Source organism: Coregonus lavaretus (assembly GCF_964263955.1).
Source record: "Coregonus lavaretus genome assembly, chromosome: 16".
NCBI classification, from domain to species: Eukaryota; Metazoa; Chordata; class Actinopteri; order Salmoniformes; family Salmonidae; genus Coregonus; species Coregonus lavaretus.
The window spans coordinates 34843956-34871757 of record NC_140003.1 but is presented as its reverse complement, the minus strand read 5'-3'; the positions used below and the strand labels follow the sequence as shown (position 1 = coordinate 34871757).

At 43.9% G+C, this 27802-nt stretch overlaps 1 protein-coding gene across 1 annotated transcript in view; it reads right to left on the bottom strand.

The window, feature by feature from the left end:
• The window catches only part of LOC311143288 (vang-like protein 1), a gene marked incomplete at both ends in the record, with an annotated part of 34280 nt that extends 8713 nt beyond the window's left edge, over positions 1-25567 (bottom strand). The window contains 5 exons of the mRNA XM_084179117.1: positions 552-685; positions 2570-2745; positions 2846-3277; positions 17554-17728; positions 25506-25567. Of these exons, the coding sequence (XP_084035243.1) occupies positions 552-685; positions 2570-2745; positions 2846-3277; positions 17554-17728; positions 25506-25567 (979 nt within the window). The remainder of the gene's footprint in view (positions 1-551; positions 686-2569; positions 2746-2845; positions 3278-17553; positions 17729-25505) is intronic.
• Between the last annotated feature and the right edge of the window lie 2235 nt (positions 25568-27802).

The window sequence follows — 27802 nt, the reverse complement described above, 5'->3', positions numbered from 1 at the left end:
AGATCTGCATGGAGGAATAGGCCAAAATACCAGCAACAGTGTGTGAAAACCTTGTGAAGACTTACAGAAAACGTTTGACCTGTGTCATTGCCAACAAAGGGTATATAACAAAGTATTGAGAAACTTTTGTTATTGACCAAATACTTATTTTCCACCATAATTTGCAAATAAATTCATAAAAAAATCCTACAATGTGATTTTCTGGAATTTTTTTCTCATTTTGTCTGTCATAGTTGACGTGTACCTATGATGAAAATTACAGGCCTCTCTCATCTTTTTAAGTGGGAGAACTTGCACAATTGGTGGCTGACTAAATACTTTTTTTCCCCACTGTACATAGACAAATACGGTGGACAGACAGCTGAGAGAATGGAGAGACAGGTAGAGCGAGAAAGAGAAAGAATGAAAGAGACAGAGTTGCACTTTAAGATGCAATTACAAAGAGGAAAAGAGAGATGATTGGAAGTTGGATGACACATACAGGGACACAAATCAAACGTAACCATTGAAGAAAACCATTGAAGAAACACAGAATCTGTAGCTGTACTAACCATCCACGATGTAGACCTTGAGGCCGGCCAGATGCTTGGCGGCACGGTGCTTGGAGGCGGAGAGAAGGGCGGGGTTATGAAGAGAGAAGTCTCTGTAGTAGAACTCTAGCAGAGACAGAGCTGCCCTCTGAACACTGAGACAGACAGAGACAGAGACAGAGACAGAGAGAGCGAGAGCGAGAGCGAGAGAGCGAGAGCGAAAAGGCCATAAAGGGGTAGGAGGGGAGAGAAAACAGATAGATCTATTATAAAAGAAGGTCAGAAAATAAGTCCATTATTGTCCCTGCTAATTTGATTCACCTGATAAATAGCTCTTACTGAGCAGCATGCCTCATATCTACACTACTCCCCCAGACCAGACTACTGCAGACCAGGGCTACGTTATACAGCGTTCCCTGCTTTCAACTGTCCTCCAGTCTCAGGCCTTTCTACAGGAGATCAGTCAGTATCAGACAGAGAGGCTAGAGGTGAGGCAGCATAGAGAGATAGAACCACACATATACTGTATCAATGCCTGGTCAAATCTATGTACACTTAGCTAACCTTTCTGCTAGGGATCAGCACGGTTATTCAAATATCTGACGGACGTTAGTATTCAAATACTTGTGTGAGTATTCATTCAAATGATTAATTTCATAAAACAACAAGGTGCACAGAGCGCCCCATAAATAGACCGGTAGCCTTCATGTGTGTAGCTTTTTGTTGATGTTGGCCAATCAAAGCGACAAAGAGGCTCAATGTGTAGTGGAGTGAGAGTTCACTTATGCAATGCAAAATTGAATAAAATTAAAGAATTAAAAGTTAGCGAAATGAGAAGGAGTAGGCTACAATGACCAACCAACAGGTAGGCTATTTTATCTGAATGGGGTTGGGGAGAAAGCGAAGCATGTGGCCTCAATTAGCCTGGCTAGCTATAGCTGGCTAGCTTAGCTTGTTAGCTTCTCTAGACCACTCCAGTCAAGACAGACACTGTTATATGGGATGATAAATAACGTTGTGGCTGCTACAAGTTGGCTAGTCTTGGCTGTAGCCGAGTTGCCTTGGCGTCCCTCACGCTGTCTGCTCGCTCCCATCTCACACACTGCCCCCTCCGCAGCTGCAGCAATAGAGTGCCAGCCTCTCTTTTAAAAAAGTTTTAAAGTATAAAAAAACTAAATGTTTTTTGAATATCTGACAAAAATTCATGATATCATTGAAATAGTGATTTTTTTTCAAACCCCCATCCCTAATTTCTGCAGCAGTGTCTAATACTTCAGAAGTACTGTTGAGAATATTTAATGTCCAATGCAGCCGTTTTTATCTCAATATCAAATCATTTCTGGGTAACAATTAAGAGCAATTTCACCATGGAAGGCCCAAAGGGCATTCTCATAATTTTCACAATTTAACAGTATTATTCCAACCTCATAGTGTGGAAATATATATAAAACACAGGAAAATCATGTTTTTGATTGCACTGGGCCTTTAAACCATATGCTTTTGATAAGAGAGACAGCTCTGGGTAGAAGTTGTCCTAAGGCACAGATTGGACTGGACTGGAGCATTCTGGGTGATTTAGTAAGTAAATTACTGCCACGCTTCCCCCTGAACATGAGTCTCCAATTACCCACAGTTCAACAGGGCAGTCGTGTGTGTGTGTGTATGCGTGTGTGTACTGTGTGTGAGCTTGTACTGTATGTGTGTGTGTGGGGGGGAGGGGGGGGGGGCATTCTAAAGGCATTCTCTAATAGTCTGATTGTCTGTAAATGTTTCTGCTATCTGATTGATCAGCTGACTGGCTTCTGCTTAGTGGCATCAGGGGACACAACAAGGTTTCTCAATTCATCAGGGCCACACCATTCAGTTCCCTCCTTGTTGTATACAGACAGACTGAGTTCAAGTGGAAGTAACATTTCGGTTGGACCTTAATGTGAATAAAGTGATCTTAATCTTCATATTGCTGGTAGAAGAATGACGTCGCTACGGTTAGCAGCACCATTTTAGCAAGAGATTGTTGTGTGCTTGTGTGTGTGTATTACCTGAGCTGTCCCAGGTTGTAGCAGCGTGTCTCTCCGTCAGTGGAGCGTACAACACACAGGCTGTAGCAGGGCTGGAGATGTCTGATCTCCAGCAGTACGATGGCCAGGTAGTGGACAAACAGCAGAGAGTCCACCAGAGACACAGCAAACTGGACGATACCTTGGTAGTCCTCATCCTGGAGAATACACAACACAGGATTAACACACACACACACACACACACACACACACACACACACACACGCACGCACGCGCACAATTATGAATCATACACACCTGTGAGTCGAGGATGCGGACCCCATAGAACAACCAGTAGGAGAGTGTGAGTAGTAGTGTGAGCGTGGCCAGGAGAGCACGGTACACACACACTCTGGGCAGGCTGGCACTGGCCTGGCGCAGGAAGATAGCCCAAACAGCAAGCAGAAGAATGAGGAGTTTACAGGACACAGAGAGGAAGAGGCCCTCACAGGCAGAGCCACAGGCCTGCAGCCTAGCCGGCCACAGCACTGCCGGGAGGACCAGGAATGCCAGGGGGGTGGCCAGGACCAGTAGCCCCACACAGAAGCCCAGAACCAGGGGAGTGTAGCTCCGACATCCCTGCCCCTGACCGTCCTCCGGTCCCTTCCACAGACCAACCACCTCCTCCTGGGATAGACTGAGCTCTGAGGTGCCGGTTACCGCCGTGGTGGTCTCCCCCCAGTTATCATCCTGAGAAAGAGAAAGAGAGAGAGAGAGAAGGGAGGGAGGGAAAGAGAGGAAAGATGGAGAAAGGAGCGGGAGATGAGAGAAAAAGAGAGAGAGAAGAGAGGACAGAGGGAGAGAGGAGATGGAAAGATATTAAAACTTAGCATATTGTTGATAATCTCTGACTGATAGCACGGACACATCCAGAAAAGAGAGGTTGAGAAAGAGAGAGGTGAAAATAGTAAGATAGAAAAGGACAGAAATACTCTGTGGAGGGATGGTATGAGAGAGACAAGCCAAAGTGACAAACACACACTGGTAGATACACATTCTGGTGTGATTCCAGTCTATGTCCCTTGCATATACAAAGCCAGACAGACTGGAGACACACTGACTAAATCCCTTGAGATTTATTGCAAACATCTCATCCATCATTCTATTAAAGGAGGCCTTTGGTTTTACTGGAGTTCTGTGTTACCGTGACAGGCTTTCAGCTCCCCACTGATCCACACAGTCAGACTGCTCATCATGACCAGGTAGGGATGACACACACACACGGCTGATGTTATGCAGGCCTATCATTGCAAATTAGAGTCAAATCTCATCTCCCAGCTCAGGATGCAGTTTATCATAAATGTGCCTGAGGAGCAAAGAGCACAGCAAGACACTGATTAAAATACCTGTCTGCTGAAGAGAGCATTTCTTTTACTTTCAATTATTCAGCTATTTATTTCTCTGTTAATTCTTTCCCTTTCTCGCTCTCTCTGTCAGGTAAGGAGCTGGGAACAGAGAGTGTGTGTGCGTGGATTGGAATACCACAGCCCCTCTTCTTGTGTCAGCCCACACAAGCATGCATACACTTACATAGCAAACACTAACCCACACGACACCCCTAAAACTTCATCCCTTGACAGATGGACACACCACCTGACATGCCATTAGGAAATTACACTGGGAGAGAGACGTAGAGAAATAAGGGGAGAGAGAAATCCTCATTGTGATTGCTGAGTAAAAGCAGCTTTATAACCCTCTGTGGTTTGATGTTAAATGGTGGTGAGGCAACACGATCTGATAGTTTCCCTCCGGAATTTGACGTTTTATGGATGAACATTATTTTTGATACAATCATTCTGTGTGGTTACAGGGTTAAAACAGAAGCAACTCAAATGTTAACAGTTAATGCATTAACTCCAAGTGGTTAAGGTTAGGGCAATGGTTTGGGGAAGGCTTAAAACTAAATAATTAAAAAACGACGCGCTATTACCATCAAGTATTCTCACGGCTTGCTAGAGCATTGTGAACTGTGGTGGCGCAGTGGTCTGAGCAGGGCACTTCGGCTCTGAGCATCCCGAGTTTGCGCCCAGTGCTGGGCAGTAATTTTTCAATTTTTTCCTGAGCGCTGAGGAAGGCCTACAGTGCATTTCGGAAAGTATTCAGACCCCTTCCCTTTTTCCACGTTTTGTTATGTTACAGTCTTATTCTAAAATTGCTTAAATGTATTTTTTTCCTCATCAAATCTACACACAATACCCCATAATGACAAAGTGAAAACAGGTTTTTAGAAATGTTTGCAAATGTATAAAAAATAAACATGTATTCAGAACATTTGCTATGAGACTTGAAATTGAGCTCAGGTGCATCCTGTTTCCATTGATCATCCTTGAGCTGTTTCTACAACTTGATTGGAGTCCACCTGTGGTAAATTCAATTGATTGGACATGATTTGGAAAGGCACACTCACACACATGTCTATATAAGGTCCCACAGTTGACAGTGCATGTCAGAGCAAAAACCAAGCCATGAGGTCGAAGGAATTGTCCGTAGAGCTCCAAGACAGGATTGTGTCGAGGCACAGATCTCGGGAAGGGTATCAATAAATGTCTGCAGCATTGAAGGTCCCCAAGAACACAGTGGCCTCAATCATTCTTAAATGGAAGAAGTTTGGAACCACCAAGATAGCTGGCCGCCTGGCCAAACTGAGAAATCGGGGGAGAAGGACCTTGGTCAGGGAGGTGACCAAGAACCCAATGGTCACTCTGAAAGAGCTCCAGCGTTTCTCTGTGGAGATGGGACAACCTTCCAGAAGGACAACCATCTCTGCAGCACGCCACCAATCAGGCCTTTAAGGTAGTGGCCAGACTGAAGCCACTCCTCAGTAAAAGGCACATGACAGCCCACTTGGAGTTTACCTAAAGGACTCTCAGACCATGATAAACAAGTTATTCTGGTCTGATGAAAACAATATTGAACTCTTTGGCCTGAACTTCAAGCGTCACGTCTGGAGGAAACCTGGCACCATCCCTATGTTGAAGCATGGTGGTGGCAGCATCATGCTGTGGGGAGGTTTTTCAGCGGCAGGGACTGGTCGACCAGTCAGGATCGAGGGAAAGATGAACGAAGTAAAGTACAGAGAGATCCTTGATGAAAACATGCTCCAGAGCGCTCAGGACCTCAGACTGGGGCAAAGGTTCACCTTCTAACAGGACAACGACCCTAAGCACACAGCCAAGACAACGCATTAGTGGCTTCGGGACAAGTCTCTGAATGTCTTTGAGTGGCCCAGCCAGAGGCCGGACTTGAACCCGATCTCTGGAGAGACCTGACAATAGCTGTGCAGCGACGCTCCCCATCCAACCTGACAGAGCTTGAGAGGTTCTGCAGAGAACAATGGGAGAAACTCCCCAAATACAGGTGTGCCAAGCTTGTAGCGTCATACCCAAGAAGACTCGAGGCTGTAATCGCTGCCAGTTCCTTAAACAAAGTACTGAGTAAAGGGTCTGAATACTTAGAAAAAAATAAAAACGGAAATATCACATTTACATAAATTTGCACAAATGTATGAAAGAACGTTTTGATTCGACATTATGGGGTATTGTGTGTAGATTGATGAGGGAAAAAAACAATTTAATCAAGTTTAGAATAAGGCTGTAACGTTACAAAATGTGGAAAAAGTCAAAAGGGTCTGAATACTTTCTGAATGCACTGTATATCGACGTTCTCAGGACCTTTTCAAACGTCCGAAATAAAAGTATATTTCTAGTGATCAGGATGGGTGAGGAGAGTCACTTGGTGGTGGTGACCGTCTCTAATGGCTGTATTTGACCTCACATCCACATTGTGCTCTCCAATAGGTGGCAATCAGGCAACTAGTCACATTGGTCCAAACTGCACTACTAATGTGTGTGTGTGTGCGCGCAGTGGCGTACCGCAGTTTCGTGCACTGTAATTTTATAACTAATTGCTATTCTACACATTTAGCAATGAGGCTAAATGGAATTCCCCTCGACCACGCACACAAATTGGGGAAAACAAACATTCTTTAAAAGAGCCAACTTCGTTGTTGATTTTTTGTTATACAGAAATAACAAAACATGCCAAAAAGCTGCTGTGTTGTTCAATGTACATTTAACCAGGTGAAAAATCTCCACCTACGGTTCGCATTGCTCCCACATAGGGAAATGGAGCCTGTGAGAAGAGTCCTGTGGCTTCAGGCTATTCAGTGTGGGAGAGTGGGTAATGCTGGGACCCGGTATCATCACAGGTAAGACATTTAACTTGTTTAGTACAGTCCGTTTGTAACTACACTCACTACTTGTAGCTGTATAGTCTGTTTGTTTTGTGTTGTTGGTCTTGGCTAGCTTAATGTTCCGGTTGGTAGCTAGCTAACACTCAATCACGTGGCTGCTAGCATCGTCATGAAAAGGGGAAAGAGGGAAGCCCTGCAATATTACGTTTTCTTTTCTAATGCTAGGGAACAGGCAATGTTGAAAAGTAATCTTTAGACATGTTGTACTTTTCTTAAAATGTAGTTTTGTAATTGACTAAAACAAGCAGACAAGAAAATTGCATTTGAAAAAGGTAAAGTTTTTGTGAAAGGTGATAAACCCTGTCTGCTGATGGTCCCAAAGAAAGTCCCAAGTCTTGGAGAGACTGAAGGGTATATCACCAATGGGTTATATATGCTACTGGTTTACTGTTATAATTGGTTGTAGGACTACAAAAATACTGTTGAAAGTAACAATGCATAGACCTAGAACATGCATGGCGAACCTTGCTCCAAGAGATCAAGCTACTGGGTGTGCAGGTTTCTGTTCCAGCCCAGCCCTGACATTCTGCTTATCATTTGTATTAGACACTATTCATTTAATTATTCACTCATCTCTTGTTTTGGAGTAAGATGAATGTCTATACCCACTAACCATTTAAATAGGCATTCTTTGTATGATATTAAATAGTGTTGATTCTTTGAATTATATATAGTGCATTTTTTGGTCACTGAACATTCCCTGTTTGTCTGTTTTATTTGGCTGTCACTCACTCTCATTTTGTCTGATGATATTGCACAGATTTGCAGCTGCAGTCCTTGATCATTGGTGTGGGTGTAACAATCCCTGTATGGATGCAACCCCTGTCCACAACAGCACTTCATTTCCAAAAAGCAGCAGCCATTATCATACCAAAACCATGATCTTGGTTGGGCTAGGATAACAGTACTTCAGGTCTCAGGGTGGGTGACATCACCACACGATGGCTACACTCACTGACCACCACCTTCTCCACATCAACCTCAGCAGCCAGCAGAGCAGACTGTGTGAATTGAGTCAATCTAGCACCCACAAAATACATTTTGTGGGTATTTATTCTGCTACATTGACTCGGACCACACAGTCGGCGGCTGAGTTATACTGTGATGAAAGGGGTGTGACTGTGGCAGAGGTGAGATGCAGCCGAGTTCTAGTAGCCACTATGATGTGATGTCATCCCCCCTGAGACTTGAAGTTGTGTCTCCTCCTGTCTATCATGAATGTATCTGTATTTTAATACTGTAAGCATCTCGGCTGCGGGAGTATCTCCTCCTGCAATTTTGTGCCGATTTGCTTCATTCTGCTACACTCACTGTCCTCCTTCTCCAGTGGTTGGCATGCTAGCTACACATGTAATTTGATTAGGGTTTGTGTCCCGGTCAGCCATACAGGGATAGAACTCGTACATTACATGGCTACTTTGCAGCCCATGTAAAAGTTACCCTTCACTGTGGTCACTCTCCAGGGTATTTTTCTCTTGCCTCTACTATCCATGCTCTACCCTTTTGGTTACAGTGTATGTGAGATTATTTATGGCATGCATGCCCAATGCAGACATGATGGGATTAGCACTGGCCTCGTGGGCATGTCCAATGCACTTGTCCAATGTGGCTTGTCATTTCTATACTGAAACAGGATTTGCAAATCCTCACACATTGTTTACATTTTGCTGAGATGTTTTCTCCATTTGAAATGATACTATTAGAAATAGGAAAAGCCCTCACATCTGAGATAACTTGTGTGTGTTAATAATTTGCTAATTACTTTAAAAATAAACTGCTGATTAATAATGGCAAGATCAGTGTGTGGGTTTTTCTTTTTCAGTTGACAATGAAAGTGGCTAACCAATCTGGACCCCTACAAATCAGCTGGGCTAGACAATCTGGACCCTTTCTTTCTAAAACTAGCCGCCGAAATTGTCGCAACCCCTATTACTAGTCTGTTCAACCTTTCTTTCATAACGTCTGAGATCCCCAGAGATTGGAAAGCTGCCGCGGTCATCCCCCTCTTCAATGGGGGTGACACTCTAGATCCAAACTGCTACAGACCTATATCCATCCTGCCCTGCCTTTCGAAAGTATTTGAAAGCCAAGTTAACAAACAGATCACCGACCATTTCGAATACCACCGTACCTTCTCCGCTATGCAATCTGGTTTCCGAGCTGGTCACGGGTGCACTTCAGCCACGCTCAAGGTCCTAAACGATATTATAGTTGATAATAGACAGTACTGTGCAGCCGTCTTCATCGACCTGGCCAAGGCTTTCGACTCTGTCAACCACCGCATTCTTATTGGCAGACTAAATAGCCTTGGTTTCTCAAATGACTGCCTCGCCTGGTTCACCAACTACTTCTCAGATAGAGTACAGTGTGTCAAATCGGAGGGCCTGTTGTCTGGACCTATGGCAGTCTCTATGGGGGTGCCACAGGGTTCAATTATTGGGCCGACACTTTTCTCCGTGTATATCAATGATGTCGCTCTTGCTGCTGGTGACTCTCAGATCCACCTCTACGCAGACGACACCATTTTGTATACATCTGGCCCTTCATTGGACACTGTGTTAACAAGCCTCCAAACGAGCTTCAATGCCATACAACAATCCTTCAGTAGCCTCCAACTGCTCTTAAACACTAGTAAAACTAAATGCATGCTTTTCAATCGAACGCTGCTGGCACCCGCCCACCCGACTAGAATCACCACTCTCGACGGGTCTGACCTAGAGTATGTGGACAACTACAAATACCTAGGTGTCTGGTTAGACTGTAAACTCAACTTCCAGACTCACATAAAGAATCTCCAATCCAAAGTTAAATCTAGAATCGGCTTCCTATTTCGCAACAAAGCCTCCTTCACTCATGCTGCCAAACATGCCCTCGTAAAACTGACTATCCTACCGATCCTTGACTTCGGCGATGTCATTTACAAAATAGCCTCCAACACTCTACTCAGCAAATTGGATGTAGTCTATCACAGTGCCATCCGTTTTGTCTCCAAAGCCCCATACACTACCCACCACTGTGACCTGTACGCTCTTGTTGGCTGGTCCTCACTACATGTTCGTCGTCAAACCCACTGGCTCCAGGCCATCTATAAATCACTGCTAGGCAAATCCCCGCCTTATCTTAGCTCATTGGTCACCATAGCAGCACCCACCCGTAGTCTGCGCTCCAGCAGGTATATCTCACTGGTCATTCCTAAAGCCAACACCTCCTTTGGCCGCCATTCCTTCCAGTTCTCTGCTCCAATGACTGGAACGAATTGCAAAAATCTCTGAAGCTGGAGACTCTTATCTCCCTCAATAACTTTAAGCATCAGTTGTCAGAGCACCTTACCGATCACTGCACCTGTACACAGCCCATCTGAAATTAGCCCACCCAACTACCTCATCCCTATATTGTTATTTATTTTGCTCTTTTGCACCCCAGTATCTCTATTTGCACATAATCTCTTGCACATCTAGCATTCCAGTGTTAATACTATTGTAATTATTCTGCACTATAGCCTATTTATTGCCTTACCTCCATAACTTGCTACATTTGCACACACTGTATATATATTTTCTGTTGTATTTTTGACTTTATGTTTTTTACCCCATATGTAACTCTGTGTTGTTTTTATTGCACTGCTTTGCTTTATCTTGGCCAGGTCGCAGTTGTAAATGAGAACCTGTTCTCAACTGGCTTACCTGGTTAAATAAAGGTTAAATAAAAAATAAATAAAAATAAAAAAGTATACTAGATTTGACTTTGACATGCTCTACATGCCATCATTACATTTACATTTTAGTCATTTAGCAGACACTCTTATCCAGTTAGTGAGTGCATACATAATTTTTTTTTTTTTTTCATACCCCCACGTGGGAATCGAACCCACAACCCTGGCGTTGCAAATGCCATGCTCTACCAACTGAGCTACATCCCTGCCGGCCATTCCATCCCCTACCCTGGATGACGCTGGGCCAATTGTGCGCCGCCCCATGGGTCTCCCGGTCGCGGCCGGCTACAACAGAGCCTGGATTTGAACCAGGATCTCTAGTGGCACAGCTAGCACTGTGACCACTGCGCCACTCGGGAGGCCATGAAATGGATTAGCGCAAGCCCTACCATTGTCATGAAGGTAGGCCTTAATAAGGATGACATGGTCAGGAGAGACATTATTAGCAAATAGGGTGGGCAGAAAGGAATATTTCAAGGTTCATTTGATTTAATTTCAAAATAAATGTCCAATTTGTTTGCTTCATGTAATGTATCATCCTGGTGTAATGAATATGCAGTTCAACATTATCACCACACGGTGTCAGCGCTAGCATTTGTATTATAAGCTTTACTACATGTAAACAAACCATTAGCTTGGTCTCGTAACTTGAGGTCGATAATACATGCCTAGCACAAGCTAGAGGTTCATTAAAACTGCAGTATGTTTATTAATTGAAACTAAGTGGGCGATACACCAATGTAAAATATAGTTGCGTTTTGGAGGAACTGGAAGCAGACGAAGAGGTAGGAGTGACATATTAGTGAGGGGGAGAGAGAGGTTGATAGTGGGGTAATAACTGCTGCTAGCTAACGTTTGATGTAAACAATGTGGCAGTCAAACATTGAACTCGTACATTTAGTTTAGTTATATTGTTGGTTGTCGTGAGAGAGATTCTATCTAGCTGGCTAACAAGGTAAACTGATCTTTCTCGCTTCACATAACGCTAGCTCTGATAAAATGTTGTGCTAGCCAAATGTAACACCACCAAAGTAAACAGATAATAAACGGGAAATAAACATTGTCTGATGATTTTGTTTAGTGGATCTGGTACCTACAAGTAAATGTGTGTATATAATTCATTTGTTCAATCTTTTGGTTAGATCAAGAAATATGAGCTAATCATTTTGTGCTAGCTAGCCAACTAACTTGCTAGTTAGCAATTATGGCATGCTGCAGCACTGGATGTTTACTGGGGTACCTCTTGATGCGCTTGCAAATAGAACAAGTTAGTTTTGACAGTTGAAAAGGTCTATAGAAATCATATTAAATTACTAGAGGGACTATGTCATGAACCCTCAAAGTTCCAGAATGGGGTGAAAATGGCAGCCATATTGGTCAGGGAGAAATCCAAACCAGTCTAATTGGAATTAATGGCAGTAGAGGCATAATCCTGATTTTACTTATGCAGGAAAAAATAACAAAGGCATGTGAAAAATCAGAAATTGGGTAATATAATTAAGCAATAAGGCTCTGCGTTGCGTCGTGCCTAAGAACAGCCCTTAGCCGTGGTATATTGGCCATATACCACAAACCCCCGAGGTGCCTTATTGCTATTATAAATTGGCTACCAACGTAATTAGAACAGTAAAAATAAATTATTTGTCATGCCCGTGGTATACGGTATGATACAGTGGGGGAAAAAAGTATTTAGTCAGCCACCAATTGTGCAAGTTCTCCCACTTAAAAAGATGAGAGAGGCCTGTAATTTTCATCTTAGGTACACGTCAACTATGACAGACAAATTGAGGAAAATCACATTGTAGGATTTTTTATGAATTTATTTGCAAATTGTGGTGGAAAATAAGTATTTGGTCACCTACAAACAAGCAAGATTTCTGGCTCTCACAGACCTGTAACTTCTTCTTTAAGAGGCTCCTCTGTCCTCCACTCGTTACCTGTATTAATGGCACCTGTTTGAACTTGTTATCAGTATAAAAGACACCTGTCCACAACCTCAAACAGTCACACTCCAAACTCCACTATGGCCAAGACCAAAGAGCTGTCAAAGGACACCAGAAACAAAATTGTAGACCTGCACCAGGCTGGGACGACTCAATCTGCAATAGGTAAGCAGCTTGGTTTGAAGAAATCAACTGTGGGAGCAATTATTAGGAAATGGAAGACATACAAGACCACTGATAATCTCCCTCGATCTGGGGCTCCACGCAAGATCTCACCCCGTGGGGTCAAAATGATCACAAGAACGGTGAGCAAAAATCCCAGAACCACACGGGGGGGACCTAGTGAATGACCTGCAGAGAGCTGGGACCAAAGTAACAAAGCCTACCATCAGTAACACACTACGCCGCCAGGGACTCAAATCCTGCAGTGCCAGACGTGTCCCCCTGCTTAAGCCAGTACATGTCCAGGCCCGTCTGAAGTTTGCTAGAGTGCATTTGGATGGTCCAGAAGAGGATTGGGAGAATGTCATATGGTCAGATGAAACCAAAATATAACTTTTTGGTAAAAACTCAACTCGTCGTGTTTGGAGGACAAAGAATGCTGAGTTGCATCCAAAGAACACCATACCTACTGTGAAGCATGGGGGTGGAAACATCATGCTTTGGGGCTGTTTTTCTACAAAGGGACCAGGACGACTGATCTGTGTAAAGGAAAGAATGAATGGGCCCATGTATCGTGAGATTTTGAGTGAAAACCTCCTTCCATCAGCAAGGGCATTGAAGATGAAACGTGGCTGGGTCTTTCAGCATGACAATGATCCCAAACACACCGCCCGGGCAACGAAGGAGTGGCTTCGTAAGAAGCATTTCAAGGTCCTGGAGTGGCCTAGCCAGTCTCCAGATCTCAACCCCATAGAAAATCTTTGGAGGGAGTTGAAAGTCCGTGTTGCCCAGCGACAGCCCCAAAACATCAATGCTCTAGAGGAGATCTGCATGGAGGAATGGGCCAAAATACCAGCAACAGTGTGTGAAAATCTTGTGAAGACTTACAGAAAACATTTGACCTGTGTCATTGCCAACAAAGGGTATATAACAAAGTATTGAGAAACTTTTGTTATTGACCAAATACTTATTTTCCACCATCATTTGCAAATAAATTCATAAAAAATCCTACAATGTGATTTTCTGGAAAAAAATGTCCCATTTTGTCTGTCATAGTTGACGTGTACCTATGATGAAAATTACAGGCCTCTCTCATCTTTTTAAGTGGGAGAACTTGCACAATTGGTGGCTGACTAAATACTTTTTTTCCCCACTGTATAAGGTCCCACAGTTGACAGTGCATGATCCCCAAGAACACAGTGGCCTCCATCATTCTTACATAGTGGGGATGAAAATAACTTAATTTAGGCTGTAATGACCTCAAATTTGACATATTATGTCGTCACACCGTTGATATAGCAACGGACCCTAATAAGTTATCGAATCCCATTGTGACGCGGGGGGGGACACTATTTGGCATGACAGGCCCCTAACTTTCCCATTGTTATGTACATCTTAATGTGCTCTCACTCTTCTCAATGTCAAAGATCAGGGATCATCAACTAGATTTAGCCGCGGGCCGATTGTTTTCTTGAGCAGATGGTCGGTGGGCCAGAACATAACTACAAATAATTTATAGACTGCAAATTGACCGCAAGAAGGCCAAACATAAATAATATTTGACTTAAACATAATCATTTCAAACTTTGCTTACATTGTAAACGATCACATCTCTCTATTATGTATGGGAATACTTGGGAACAGATTTCCACAACTAAAATCAGTTGGAGCTGATTTCCAGTAAAACATTTTACAGTCTTTTTGTCCAACAATGACAATGAAAAGAAATACAAATAAAAACGATATACATTTTTTTTTTTATGGTCTGGTGCCAAATAAAAATACCCGTGGGCCAAATTCGGCCCCCAGGTCGTCAGTTGGGGAACCTTGCTATATATAATCTAACATCCCCTTAAAGCATGGTAAATACAACTAATGAGTCTCTGTGTAGTAATGGTAGAACAAATGCAGGCTAAACCCTCTCCATTTACACTGACTGACTCTGTGGCTTAATCCCACAGATGAACTCAACACTAATCAGAGTTTACCCTGGCATACAGACAAAGGCAAAGAGACGGAGAGAAGAGGGGACAGAGAAGGACAGAGACACAGAGAGAAAGTGAGACAGACATAGGTGACAGAGAGAGACAGAGTCAGAGAAAGCAGTAGCGGTGCGTGGGTAAAATCATTTGGCAAGCCAGAAAAAAAAAATCATATTACAACCTACGTGTTGTGATAATTGCATTGTTTGCTCTATAACCTGTTAGTTCATACGCCTTGCCACTGTGATATATAGGCTTAAAGGCCGAGACAATAAGAAGACCCAGTGTCAGAATAAATCCAAACTGGCTTCCCTTGACACTTTCTTTTAGAGTGCCAGGACCATTCACAGTTGAACTCACTCAGTTTAGCGCAACGCTGATTGTCTATTATTTCATAATTTTCTTTATCAAGGGAGGCCAAATGCTCGCTGGCTTCCCTTTCCTACAATGCTACGGGCAGCAACAATGTCATACTCTTTGGACCAGACAGCATCAGATAGATGGCCTACACATATAGAGGTGTGCTGTTTCGCTCACTCGGACGCTTTCTCCAGTGAGATACATTCAGCCTCTTGCGAATTGAAGGAAAAATATGAAAAACACAGAGAGATGAAAGATACATGTTGTTTTTTTGGGGGGGGGGGGAGTCTGGCTTCCCTTGGCACCCATGAATACACTCCACTGAGAGAAACAGAGAAGGAAATGAGAGAGAGAGAGAGAGAGAGAGAGAGAGAGAGAGAGAGAGAGAGAGAGAGAGAGAGAGAGAGAGAGAGAGAGAGAGAGAGAGAGAGAGAGAGAGAGAGAGGAGAGAGAGAGACCTGCTTGGCAGCCCTCTTTTCTGGCAGACGGTGAATATAGATTATTCAGAGCCCTGGTTAGGCCTGTTACACACTATAACAAAGCACAACAACACACACTAACACTGACTGACTAACAGGCTTCACTTCGCTCACAGACACAGTAATCTACTAACCCAACACACAAAGGAGCCTCACTGGTATGATTGGAGGTCATTCTGACATCTGTGTCACATGGGAATACTGGAAAAAAGAGCAATGACATTCACTGGAACACAAAGGAACCTCACTGGTATGGCTAGAGGTTTTTCTGAAATGTGTAATATATGTGTATCAAAGGGGGCAAAAGCACAAAAGAGCAAAGACATTCCCATCACCTTGCACTACTTCCAAAAGCCTCAGTCCTGCATCATGTGACACACTGCCAGTGAAGAACAGCAGCCAAAGCCAACCTCATAGTCTCCAGGTACAACACAACAGTGCCATGCCACAGAACACCCAGACATATGACATTCTTCGCACACCTCTGGCATCCATTGTTGGCAACCTCTATGAATCACACACACAGAGACACTCCACACTTCAGACACGCACGCAAGCTCATGCGCACAGCCACACACACGCACACAGACAGTCACACAGACACGAACACACATACATCCTTACATCATAGGCATGCATGTAAAAGCTGAAGATGATCTATATCAGCTTTCCTCAGAGTTTTATTTTTTGCTGCATGCTAAGGCTAATCTCAGCCTATGTGAATTCCTCTGTGCCAGAGCGTATTAGCATTAGCCGTTGCCATTTGAAAGAGCAGTGCTCTTAAGTAGCAGTGGCAGGGATGGGTGGCTGTCATTTGGAATCATTGCACTGCTCTGTAATGTAATATGACTAGTTAGTAGACAGTGGCTGAACTACACTGCAGACAATATTATTATTATTACAATAGGTGTGTAAGCCACAAGCTTAAAATCACAGCACGTCACAATGGAATGTTAGCATCACGCTAGTCCAGGGTTTCCCAAACTCGGTCCTCGGGACCCCAAGGGGTGCATGTTTTGGTTTTTGCCCTAACACTACACAGCTGATTCAAATAATCAACTAATCCTCAAGCTTTGATCATTTGAATCAGTGGTGTAGTGCTAGAGCAAAAAACTAAAACGTGCACCCCTTGGGGTCCCGAGGACCGAGTTTGGGAAACGCTGCGCTAGGCTGATACAAACATCCCAATAAATACACATGGAATGAGACAAGTGGATGGACGGACAGCCAAACACTGTTTGCAGATGTATACAAATGTAAGCTATGCTTCGGTAATGCAGCTGAGATGTAGCTGGTACTGCACTACATGCTACAGACCATTCATGCACGTGCAAGCTCATAAATGCTCTATGCATCCACACACACACTTAGATTTTATGTAGGACCTTCCACAGAGAGGTCAGAGTCTGTGAATGGAGCCCAAGGCAAGACAGAGTAACAGCTATCCTAACACACTATAACCTTCCTCCTATCTCTCCCTCCATCCATCTCTCCCTCACCTGATCCTTCTCCCTCTAGCCAGTCTGTCTGCTGACTTTAGCTCCGATAGCACAGAGCTAAATCACCACCCCATTGTCAGAGCAGTTATATCATAGCCTTGCTTCCAGAGATAATAACCTTATGTGGTTTTAAGATCATTTACTGCAAATAAAGCCACATTCTGATTCACACACAGAACGGCTCCATATAGAATGACATTACTAAACACACACAGCACAGAAACACACATACACACGCGGTAACAAAGCACGGGAAGTGTATTTCGCAAAGCCCAAAGGGAGAGATGCAAATCCTCTGACCTATTTGGCCTCTGATCACCATGGCGATTATGACCCTGTCACCATGGCAATTGTGATGGGCCCAGCTTTTGAGTTTATAGCAGCATGGTGCAGGACTCACAGCTGGGTCCCTGTAGAGCTTCTGCTTGACTTAGAGAATGACATTGGTTGACTGATGATTGCTTGTGTATAGGGTTCCTGTAAGCAGGTTCTGTATTGTACAGTATAGCTGTGCAGGGCTTTTTGAACCTCTCAACCAAGGTTTGTGTGACTTTTGATGTGTTGGGTTGGAGCTTACCTGGAGGCTTGGCGCCTCGTCTCCAGCCACAGAGGTAGGAACTTTCAGCAGGGGCTCGCTGTTGTGGGTGGGGAAAGCCTGAGTGGGCCCGTCGGGGGTGTTGATGATGACAGACCTCTCTGACCGGCTACTGTCCTTACTGCTGAGCTTACGACGCTCACGCCGACTCTGCTCGCTACAGAACACACACACACACACACACAGAGGGGGGGCAAACACACCGACAGTAAGTATATGGCAACTGACAAGCGGATGAGGGTTGGGATGAGAGAGGAAAGCCAATTTCCTCTTAATAGTCTCTCTCACACCCCCTCTCTCATTTCCAGAACAAGTCAGAGTGAATCAGTGAAATAGGTTGAAGGCAGTGACGACCATAACCCATGAGCTTTACCCATCTCTCTCCCTCTCTCGCTTTTATTTCAGGTTTTTTTCTGGAAAAGAAAAGGGGCTTAGTTGGTGGGCGTGGCAGGGGATGCGATAGGGGGAGTGGCAGGGGGCGTGGCAATGAGCACAATCTGCAAGGCTACATTTTAGAAGCCAATTTCCTGCAATTCTATACATTTCTCCATGGAGCCGAGAGAGAAGTTTGCAGCTTTAAAGCTAATTTCCTGAGATTCTACATACAGTTGAAGTCGGAAGATTACTTGTGCATGACACAAGTAATCTTTCCAACAATTGTTTACAGGCAGATTATTTCACTTATAATTCACTGTATCACAATTGCAGTAGGTCAGAAGTTTACATACACTAAGTTTTTCATAATCCAAGATGACATAGCAGTGCGGTCGTGTATTATGTTGTGTCATCGTGTAAATAGCCTGTTTTTTTGTTTTTTTCCGTATATATTTCTCTCTCTCACTTTCCATCCTTAACTAAATATACTTTCCTGCAACCCGCCTCACCCAATGTGGAAAAAAGAGCAATGACATTCACTGGAACACAAAGGAACCTCACTGGTATGGCTAGAGGTTTTTCTGAAATGTGTAATGTATGTGTATCAAAGGGGGCAAAAGCACAAAAGAGCAACCTTTTATCAAGAACCCACGGCTGAAACTAGCCAGCTAGCCAGCTAACTAGCTACTTGCTATTGCTATTAGCCACCGTTAGCGGTCTTCACCACTGTCTGTGGCCTGCACTACCTACCAGCCATCAAAAGCCTGGACAATTATCGGCCAGTCTGAACAGCGTGCTATCGACCCAGAGCATTTTGGATTTTCTGCCGTATGGATGTTGTTGGCTAATCACCACCTATCACCACTTGTCCCAAAGCTAGCACCAGTTAGCCTTGAGCTAGCCTCGAGCCAGGCCCATCTCCCGGCTATCCACCTCTCTGTCATCCGGACGGGACCTCCTAGTGTCGACACGGAGCCCCGCCGATCCATCACGACTGGTCTGTCGACGTAATCGTCTGATGTGGTTTCAACAGGCTTCCCGTTGCGACGACCACGAAGATCCATCTGCTAGCACCGGCCCGCTAGCACACGCAATCAACAGCCGTGCCTCCTGCTCGCCTGTGCTGTAGCAGCCTACGAACTGCTCCCGGACTTACCTATTGCTGTTCACTGGACCTTATGATCACTCAGCTACACATCTGATGCCCGCTGGACTGTTCCTTTACACGGTACCCCATCCTGTTTATCTGTTTAGCTTCAGCCCAAACTTTCGTCGACATTACCAGTTGTTGTCTTAGCCCTTTCGAATAACACCTGTGGTTGCATTATGCCTCTCTCCCATGTCAATATGCCTAGCCTATTGCTGTTTGGGTTAATTGTTAATGTACTATTTCACTGTAAAGCCCCCAGTCCCGCTCAACCTGCCTCAGATAGCTTCTTTATCCCACCCCCCATACATGCAGAGACCGGTTCAATCAGTACCTCCAGTGATGCTATCTCTTTCATCGTTACCCAATGCTTAGGTGTACCTCCACTGTACTCATATCCTTCCATATCCTTGTCTGTACATAATGCCCTGTGTCTATTCTATAATGCCCGGAAATCTGCCCCTTTATTCTCTGTACCCAACGCACTAGAAGACCAGTTCTTAAAGCCTTTAGCCATATACTTATTCTATTCCTCCTCTGTTTCTCTGGTGATGTAGAGGTTAACCCAGGCCCTGTAGCCCCCAGTATCACTCCTACTCCCCAGGCGCTATCATTTGTTGACTTCTGTAACCGTAAAAGCCTTGGTTTCTTGCATGTTAACATCAGAAGCCTCCTCCCCAAGTTTGAGTTATTCACTGCGTTAGCACACTCTGCCAACCCTGATGTTCTAGCAGTGTCTGAATCCTGGCTTAGGAAGGCCACCAAAAATTCAGAAATGTCCATCCCGAACTACAACATTTTCCGTCTAGATAGAACTGCCAAAGGGGGCGGAGTTGCAATCTACTATAGAGATAGCCTGCAGAGCTCTATCATACTATCCAGGTCTGTGCCCAAACAGTTTGAGCTTCTACTTCTAAAAATCCACCTTTCCAGAAATAAGTCTCTCACTCTTGCCGCTTGCTACAGACCCCCCTCAGCCCCCAGTTGTGCCCTGGACACCATATGTGAATTGCTTGCCCCCCCGCTTCTCCGTCACCCAAATTCAGATAGCTGATGTCCTGAAAGAGCTGGAAAATCTGGACCCCTACAAATCAGTTGGGCTAGACAATCTGGACACTTTCTTTCTAAAATTAGCCGCCGAAATTGTCGCAACCCCTATTACTAGCCTGTTCAACCTCTCTTTCGTATCGTCTGAGATCCCCAGAGATTGGAAAGCTGCCGCGGTCATCCCCCTCTTCAAAGGGGGTGACACTCTAGATCCAAACTGTTACAGACCTATATCCATCCTACCCTGCCTTTCGAAAGTATTTGAAGGCCAAGTTAACAAACAGATCACCAACCACTTCGAATCCCACCGTACCTTCTCCGCTATGCAATCTGGTTTCCGAGCTGGTCATGGGTGCACCTCAGCCACGCTCAAGGTCCTAAATGATATAATAACCGTGATTTATAAAAGACAGTACTGTGCAGCCATCTTCATCGACCTGGCCAAGGCTTTTGACTCTGTCAATCACTGCATTCTTATTGGCAGACTAAATAGCCTTGGTTTCTCAACTGACTTCCTCGCATGGTTCACCAACTACTTTTCAGATAGAGTTCAATGTGTCAAATCGGAGGGCCTGTTGTCTGGACCTCTGGCAGTCTCTGGGGGTGCCACAGGGTTCAATTCTCGGGCCGACTCTATTCTCTGTGTATATCAATGATGTCGCTCTTGCTGCTGGTGACTCTCAGATCCACCTCTACGCAGACATATACATCTGGCCCTTCATTGGACACTGTGTTAACAATCCTCAAAACGAGCTTCAATGCCATACAACACTCCTTCCGTAGCCTCCAATTGCTTTTAAACACTAGTAAAAAATAAATGCATGCTCTTCAATCGAACGCTGCTTGCACCCACCCGCCCGACTAGAATCACTACTCTCGGCGGGTCTGACTTAGAATATGTGGACAACTACAAATACCTAGGTGTCTGGTTAGACTGTAAACTCTCCTTCCAGACTCACATTAAGCATCTCCAATCCAAAGTTAATTCTAGAATCGGCTTCCTATTTCGCAACAAAGCCTCCTTCACTCATGCTGCTAAACATGCCCTCGTAAAACTGACTATCCTAACAATCCTTGACTTCGGCGACGTCATTTACAAAATAGCTTCCAGCAAATTGGATGTAGTCTATCACAGTGCCATCTGTTTTGTCACCAAAGGCCCATATACTACCCACCATTGTGACCTGTACGCTCTCGTTGGCTGGCCCTCACTACATATTCATCGTCAAACCCACTGGCTCAAGGTCATCTATATATCACTTCTAGGCAAATCCCCGCCTTATCTTAGCTCATTGGTCACCATAGCAACACCCACCTGTAGTATGCGCTCCAGCAGGTATATCTCACTGGTCATCCCCAAAGCCAACACCTCCTTTGGCCGCCATTCCTTCCAGTTCTCTGCTGCAAATGACTGGAACGAACTACAAAAATCTCTGAAGATGGAGACAATTATCTCCCTCATTAACTTTAAGCATCAGTTGTCAGAGCAGCTTACCGATCACTGTACCTGTACACAGCCCATCTGTAATTAGCCCACCCAACTACCTCATCCCCATATTGTTATTTACATTGTTATTTATTTTGCTCATTTGCACCCCAGTATCTCTATTTGTACATCATCTTCTGCACATCTATCACTCCAGTGTTAATACTAAATTGTAATTATTTTGCACAATGGCCTATTTATTGCCTTACCTCCATAACTTACTACATTTGCACACACTGTATATAGATTTTCTATTTTCTATTGTGTTATTGACTGTATGTTTTTGTTTATTCCATATGTAACTCTGTGTTGTTGTTTTTATCGCACTGCTTTGCTTTATCTTGGCCAAGTCGCAGTTGTAAATGAGAACTTGTTCTCAACTGGCTTACCTGGATAAATAAAATGTCAAATAAAATAAAATAAATAAAAACGTTTTCTGTGCCTTTAAACAGCTTGGAAAATTCCAGAAAATGATGTAATGGCTTTAGAAGCTTCTGATAGGCTAATTGACATCATGTGAGTCAATTGGAGGTGTACCTGTGGATGTATTTCAAGGCCTACCTTCAAACTCAGTGCCTCTTTGCTTGACATCATGGGAAAATCAAAAGAAATCAGCCAGGACTTCAGAAAAAAATTGTAGACCTCCACAAGTCTGGTTCATCCTTGGGAGCAATTTCCAAATGCCTGAAGGTACCACGTTCGTCTGTACAAACAATAGTACGCAAGTATAAACACCATGGGACCACGCAGCCGTCATACCGCTCAGGAAGGAGACGCGTTCTGTCTCCTAGAGATGAACGTACTTTGGTGCGAAAAGTGCAAATCAATCCCAGAACAACAGAAAAGGACATTGGGAAGATGCTGGAGGAAACAGGTACAAAAGTATTTATATCCACAGTAAAACAAGTCCTATATCGACATAACCTGAAAGGCCGCTCAGGAAGGAAGAAGCCAATGCTCCAAAACCGCCATAAAAAAGCCAGACTACAGTTTGCAACTGCACATGGGGACAAAGATCATACTTCTTGGAGAAATGTCCTCTGGTCTGATGAAACAAAAATAGAACTGTTTGGCCATAATGACCTTCGTTATGTTTGGAGGAAAAAAGGGGTAACTTTCAAGCCGAAGAACACCATCCCAACCGTGAAACACAGGGGTGGCAGCATCATGCTGTGGGGGTGCTTTGCTGCAGGAGGGACTGGTGCACTTCACAAAATAGATGGCATCATGAGGAAGGAAAATTATGTGGATATAGTGAAGCAACATCTCAAGACATCAGTCAGGAAGGTAAAGCTTGGTTGCAAATACTAACTGAGTGTATGTAAACTTCTGACCCACTGGGAATGTGATGAAAGAAATAAAAGCTGAAATAAATCACTCTCTACTATTATTCTGACATTTCACATTCTTAAAATAAAGTGGCGATCCTAACTGACATAAGACAGGGAATTTTTACTAGGATTAAATGTCAGGAATTGTGAAAAACTGAGTTTAAATGTATTTGGCTGAGGTGTATGTAAACCTCCGACTTCAACTGTACAGTATTATGGCATGGAGCTGAGAGAAATAAATTGTTTTAAAGCTAGTTTCCTGCAATTCTATGCAATTTGCCATAGACAATGCTGTGTTCTTTTGCTCAAACTTCATAACAAAATGAATACTGCTAAATTCATAGTTTTGGGAAAATTCAATTCTCCCCGTCTAGCTTTTATTTTGGTGATTGTTAGCTAGTTTTCAAAGACTATATTATAAAAAAAAAACTATAATTTCATAATCTTTTCTACATACTTAAATTCACATTTAAAAGCATTTTTCCATTCCGAAAATGAATAAATATGTATGAATGCATGAATTCAGAAAGTACTCAGACCCCTTCCCCTTTTCCACATTACAGCCTTATTCTAAAATTGATTAAATTATTTGTTTTTGCTCATCAATCTACACGCAATACACCATACTAACAAAGCGAAAACAGGTTTAGACATTTTTGCAAATGTATTAAAACTACAAAACAGAAATACCTTATTTACATAAGTATTCAGACCCCTGGCTATGAGACTCGAAATTGAGCTCAGGTGCATCCTGTTTCCATTGATCTTTGAGATCTTTCTACAACTTGATTGGAATCCACCTGTGGTAAATTCAATTGATTGGACATGATTTGGAAAGGCACACACCAGTCTATATAAGCTCCCACAGTTGCCAAAAACAGCATTGAAGGTCCCCAAGAACAGTGGCTCCATCATTCTTAAATTGAAGAAGTTTGGAACCACCAAGACTCTTCCTAGAGCTGGCCGCCCAGCGAAATTGAGCAATTGGAGGAGAAGGGCCTTGGTCAGGGAGGTGACCAAGAACCTGATGGTCACTCTGACAGAGCTCCAGAGTTCCTCTGTGGTGATGGGAGAACCTTCCAGAAGGACAACAATCTTTGCAACACTCCACCAAATCAGGCCTTTATAGTAGAGTGGCCAGATGGAAGCCACTCCTCAGTAAAAGGCACACAACAGCCCGCTTGGAGTTTGTCAAAAGGCACCTAAAGGACTCTCAGACCATGAGAAACAAGATGATCTGATCTAATGAAACCAAGATCGAACTCTTTGGCCTGAATGCCAAGCGTCACGTCTGGAGGAAACCTGGCACTATCCCGACGGTGAAGCATGGTGGTGGCAGCATCATGCTGTGGGGACATTTTTCAGCGGCAGGGACTGGGAGACTAGTCAGGATCGAGGGAAAGCTGAACGGAGGAAAGTACAGAGAGATCCTTGATGAAAGCCTGCTCCAGAGCGCTCAGGCCCTCAGACTGGGGCGAAGGTTCACCTTCCAACAGGACAATGACCCTAAGCACACAGCCAAGATAACACAGAAGTGGCTTTGCGACAAGTATCTGAATGTCTTTGAGTGGCCCAGCCAGAGCCTGGACTTGAACCCGATTTAACATCTCTGGAGAGACCTGAAAATAGTTGTGCAGCGACGCTCCCCATCCAACCTGACAGAGCTTGAGAGGATCTGCAGAGAAGAATGGGAGGAACTCCCCAAATACAGGTGTTCCAAGATAGTAGCATCATACCCAAGAAGACTTGAGGCTGTAATCACTGCCAAAGGTGCTTCAACAAAGTACTGAGTAAAGGGTCTGAATACTTATGTAAATGTGATTTCATTTTTTTATATACATTTGCAAACATTTCTAAAAACCTAATTTTGCTTTGTCATTATGGGGTAGTGTGTGTAGATTGATGAGGGAAAAAACTGAAATGTTACAAAATACGGAAAAAGTCAAGGGGTCTGAATACTTTCCGAATGCACTGTACATATTCACACACACTGAACAAAAATAAATACGCAACATGCAACAATTTCAAAGATTTTACTGAGTTAAAGTTCATATAAGGAAATCAGTCAATTTAAATAAATTCATTAGGCCCTAATCTATGGATTTCACATGACTGGGCAGGGGGGCAGCCATGAGTCGGCATAGGACCACCCACTTGGCAGCCAGGCCCATCCACTGGGGGGCCAGGCCCAGCCAATCAGAATGAGTTTTTCCCCACAAAAGGTCTTTATTACAGACAGAAATACTCCTCAGCACCCCAGTGTATATTATATATATATATATATTTTTTTTTTACATTGTTTGGACTTAGGCGACCCGAAAAAAACCGCTTAGGCAGCCTGCCCAAGGATTACAATGGCAGAAAAATTCCTGTTATTTGTTTTACAACAACCAACATGTAGCTAGGCTTAAATGACAAACAAATACACAGTGGGTACAACCAGCATCCAGTTGCTCTGCAGCAGATCAAGACATAAGCCTCTCCCTGATGGCGAGTGTGTGTGTGAGAGTGCGAGAGAGGCGAAATCAGGAAAGAAATCAGGTCTTACCCATGTCTGTTGGATATGTTGGAGTGGCTGGAGTAGCCAGAGTGGATAGACTCAGTGTCCATGGCAACGCTGTTCAGAGCCAGCGATTGGCCAGGTGTCTGAGGAGGGTCTCAGGGTGTGGTGCAGCAGGGTGATGGTGGTCTGATCCAGGAAGAGATGGGTTAACTAACTAAACAGACTGGCAGCAGACTGAAAACATCAGGGATCTATGTTGACAAACCTGTAGACGTCCTTTAGTAGACATATTGACCTGTGAGAAACAGAGACAGAAAGAGAGACAGAGAGAGAGATCTGTTATCAATTAAAAATACAGCTCAGTTCTGCACTTGCTACCAGAGGCCTATTCACAGAGTACACTGCAGGTAAAGCTAAAAGCAAGGCAAACTAAAGAGTTACGTGCCAGCCCGTACCTGTTGGGACTTAGAGGCGAGTGTGTTACAGTGATAGACTGCCAGGGAGACAGAATATTTAGTGAAGTATTCTCCATTTCATTATTATTCAAGATACAGTAGGTGATCTGAGGATTATGGTAAAGGTGGACACAGATGATTTGAAGCCCAATCCCATCAAAGAAGGTACATCAGGTCCTCACATCATAGACCAGACAGCTTGATCCTCTGTGATGAAACATACACACAGACACACATATAGATATAGGATCTTAATTTGATCACCCTGTTGCAGGATAACTTTCATTTGAGGTTTAAAAAGGCTTCTGAAGTTTGTAATTTCAGACTTGATTTTCCTTACGTAAAATGTATCAACCCCTACAAAAATATGCATTAATTATAATCTACATAATAATTTAAAATGTCCTGTTGCTGCAGGATTATTTTCCTGCTGTAGCAAACTCGTTCAAATTAAGATCCTACATCAGTGTACAGTGCATGAGAACATGATTGCGTGCAGATGGGCTGTGTACAGGTGCAGTGATCGGTAAGCTGCTCTGACAACTGATGCTTAAAGTTAGTGAGGGATATAAGTGTCTCCAGCTTCAGAGAGTTTTGCAGTTCGTTCCAGTCATTGGCAGCAGAGAACTGGAAGGAATGGCGGCCAAAGGAGGTGTTGTCTTTGGGGATGACCAGTGAGATATACCTGCTGGAACGCATACTACGGGTGGGTGTTGCTATGGTGACCAATGATCTAAGATAAGGCAGGGATTTGCCTAGAAGTGATTTATAGATGACTTGGAGCCAGTGGGTTTGGCGACGAATATGTAGTGAGGGCCAGCCAACGAGAGCGTACAGGTCACAATGGTGCGTAGTATATGGGGCTTTGGTGACAAAACGGATGGCACTGTGATAGACTACATCCAATTTGCTGAGTAGAGAGAGGCTATTTTGTAAATGACATCGCCGAAGTCAAGGATCGGTAGGATAGTCAGTTTTACGAGGGCATGTTTGGCAGCATGAGTGAAGGAGGCTTTGTTGCGAAATAGGAAGCCGATTCTAGATTTAACTTTGGATTGGAGATGCTTAATGTGAGTCTGGAAGGAGAGTTTACGGTCTAACCAGACACCTAGGTATGTGTTGAGTGTGAGTCACTGAGCATGTCTTGCTACTTCTTCTCACCCCCCAAAACTGGAGGCAGCCAGCCAGCCACATACTGTAACCCTCCAACCCCCTTCCCCCAGCTCTGGTGTGATCCATGCTCCAGACAGGGGTCATTATGCCTCGGTCAGACCGACAGCGTCATTGCGGTTTGGTACACCAGAAGTACATTCATTTCCAATGGAACGCTGAGTTTGCCGTGCAGCATTGCGTTGCAGAGGCAGTTGCAGTGCATTCTGTGTGGTGCATACGTTGGATTGTACAGTCGTGGTCAAATGTTCTGAGAATGACACAAATACTAATTTTCACAAAGTCTGCTGCCTCAGTTTTGATGATGGCAATTTGCATATACTCCAGAATGTCATGAAGAGTGATCAGATGAATTGCAATTAATCGCAAAGTCCCTCTTTGCCATGAAAATGAACTTAATCCCCAAAAAACATTTCCACTGCATTTCAGCCCTGCCACAAAAGGACCAGCTGCTATCATGTCAGTGATTCTCTCGTTAACACAGGTGAGAGTGTTGACGAGGACAAGGCTGGAGATCACTCTGTCATGCTGATTGAGTTAGAATAACAGACTGGAAGCTTTAAAAGGAGGGTGGTGCTTGAAATCATTGTTCTTCTTCTGTTAACCATGGTTACCTGCAAGGAAACACATGCCATCATCATTGCTTTGCACAAAAAGGGCTTCACAGGCAAGGATATTGCTGCTAGTAAGATTGCACCTAAATCAACAATTTTTCGG